At 33.3% G+C, this 2,270-nt stretch overlaps 1 protein-coding gene across 1 annotated transcript; it reads left to right on the top strand.

Annotated features, from left to right (window-relative positions):
* Positions 1-761: 761 nt before the first annotated feature.
* On the top strand, positions 762-2,270 carry EIN_121970 (hypothetical protein; the record flags this gene model as incomplete). The annotated part of the gene is made up of 1 exon (XM_004259029.1): positions 762-2,270. The coding sequence occupies one exon, from the start codon at positions 762-764 to the stop codon at positions 2,268-2,270; it is 1,509 nt and encodes a 502-aa protein (XP_004259077.1).

Genomic DNA, 2,270 nt, shown 5'->3' with positions numbered 1-2,270 from the left:
CTATGAATACAATTCAATTTAACTGTATTCAAAGAGTAGATTCAGAAGTGGATATACATAACATAGACAAAGATGTCATAGATCTACATGGATACCCAATTATAGACATCACTGTTAATACGAATGAGTGTGTTGATGTCGCAGCAAGTGTTAAAAAGGTGACGACAACACAACGAGTAATTAATTTATACTCAACCACCCAAACAACAATAGAAGTGTGTTTTAAAAATGTTGAAAAGAAGCAAAAGAGTGGAAATGTTGAGTATACACTATTATCTGTTATAGTGAACGTTACAGGTAAAACCACAGTCGACATTGATAAAATTTGTTTGAAAAATTACACAACAGTAAAAGCAGTTATGGTTAGAGGGGTCTTTGATTTCAATTTTGGTATTTTTGAGATGTTAGATGAGCTAATAATAACAGTAACAGAACCACTAGATATTTCTGAGTCAAATGACAATTCAATTTCGCAGAATAATGATGATCAAGATGATAAAGAAAATAAAACACTTAAAAATCAAAATATTAGAGAAAGTTCACACGAGAGTGAAGAAGACAATTATAACAATATGAAAATTGCAATCGATCTATCTAATTTACACATTAAAAAACTCGCATTAATTTCATGTAATGATTGTGACATTAAAATACCAACGACTACAACTTCTCTTTCTATTGCAACAAGTCATGGATGTCATATAACTTCATCTTCTCTCTGTTTCCTTGACAAATTTGATATCGACAAACATTCATATTGTATGTATTGTACCAACATCCGATACAATCACAAAGTGGCTGTCTATAATTACGACTGGCGGTATATGTGTATCGAGTGTGATGAATATCGTGCGCTTACTGATGTACCAAATGACGGTGTTGTTCTGACGCGGTTATATCGAAATTTTGATTGTCGAAATGACCCGACATATCAAGCCACAGAGCTTGGAACGATGTTTCTTAGTGCAAATACAGAACACGAGTGTAACTCTTGGTATTGTGTGACAACTCAAATTAAAAATATCCAACACGGTGCATTTAAAAATTGGAAACAAGGCAGATGTGTTGTGATCAAAGCGCCACTTTTAAAGATCCCCAATGAATGTTTTACAAACAGTGAAAACATTGAGGAAATTGTTCTTCCACCGACTATTCAAACACTCGGAAAAAGAGCATTTTACAATTGTAAAAGTCTGAAAACTATTAATATTCCAAGCAATGTCAAATGTCTTGGAAACAAACTCTTTTGTGGGTGTTCAAGTTTGTCATACATCCAACTTCCAAGTAAAATCACAAAACTTGAAAAAATGTGTTTTAAAAATTGCAAAAATTTAAAAACCGTCGAGACACAAAACAAAATTATGGTATTGGGTGAAGACTGCTTTGCCGGGTGCGAATCTCTAAAACTCGATTTTTCGTTTATAATTGAAAATTCTTCACCAATCGAATTATCAAAATGCCACTTCAAAAATTGTAAGTGGTTGACTTCGTTTGACATTCCATCGTCTGTGACACACATTGGAGACGACTGTTTCTTTGGGTGCACCGGGTTAACAGAAATGACTATTCCCAACACAGTAATTTCCATAGGAAGTCGTGTATTTAACAAGTGTAGTAATTTAAAAACATTATACGTTTCTGATGGAATACAGATGGCTAAACACTGGTTTAATGGATTAAATAATATCGAAACTCTTCACTTACCATTGTGTATTGATAAACTGTGTGACTTCAGATTTTTTAATATGAAAATGTTGAAATCAGTAAATCTTCCAACCACGTTGGAAACCGTTGGAATTGGATGTTTTAAAGGATGTGTATCACTCACAGCAATAACAATACCTGACAGTGTCTCTTATATTCCAACTTCGTGTTTTGAGGGATGTGGGTTGGTTAAACTGGTATGTAAGGCGAAGCGTTTCGGTAACAAATGTTTTTACGATTGTGAAGATTTGGAAGAAGTTTTTACAGAAACGGATACCGCTGGTGACGAAGCCTTCATGAATTGTATAAATCTTGTTAAATTCAATAATAACGGAAAGTTGTCTGTTGGAAAAGGGTGTTTTAAAAACTGTGGGAAACTTAAAAAATTTGTTGGTAAAATAAAAAAGGTGCCAGTTGGTTGTTTCATGTTTTGTTCAAGTCTGAAATCGTTGGGAATAGAAGAAGATGCAACTTTGGATAGATCATGTTTATATTATTGTAAAACGTTAAACATTAAAACAAATTGGAAAAACATTGAAATCGCTTACTCATTCAATGATAACTGA

Source organism: Entamoeba invadens (genome assembly GCF_000330505.1).
Source record: "Entamoeba invadens IP1 unplaced genomic scaffold scaff_1105074724931, whole genome shotgun sequence".
NCBI classification, from domain to species: Eukaryota; Evosea; order Mastigamoebida; family Endamoebidae; genus Entamoeba; species Entamoeba invadens.
The sequence above is the reverse complement of the archived record's forward strand: the minus strand, read 5'-3'. Positions and strand labels throughout refer to the sequence as shown.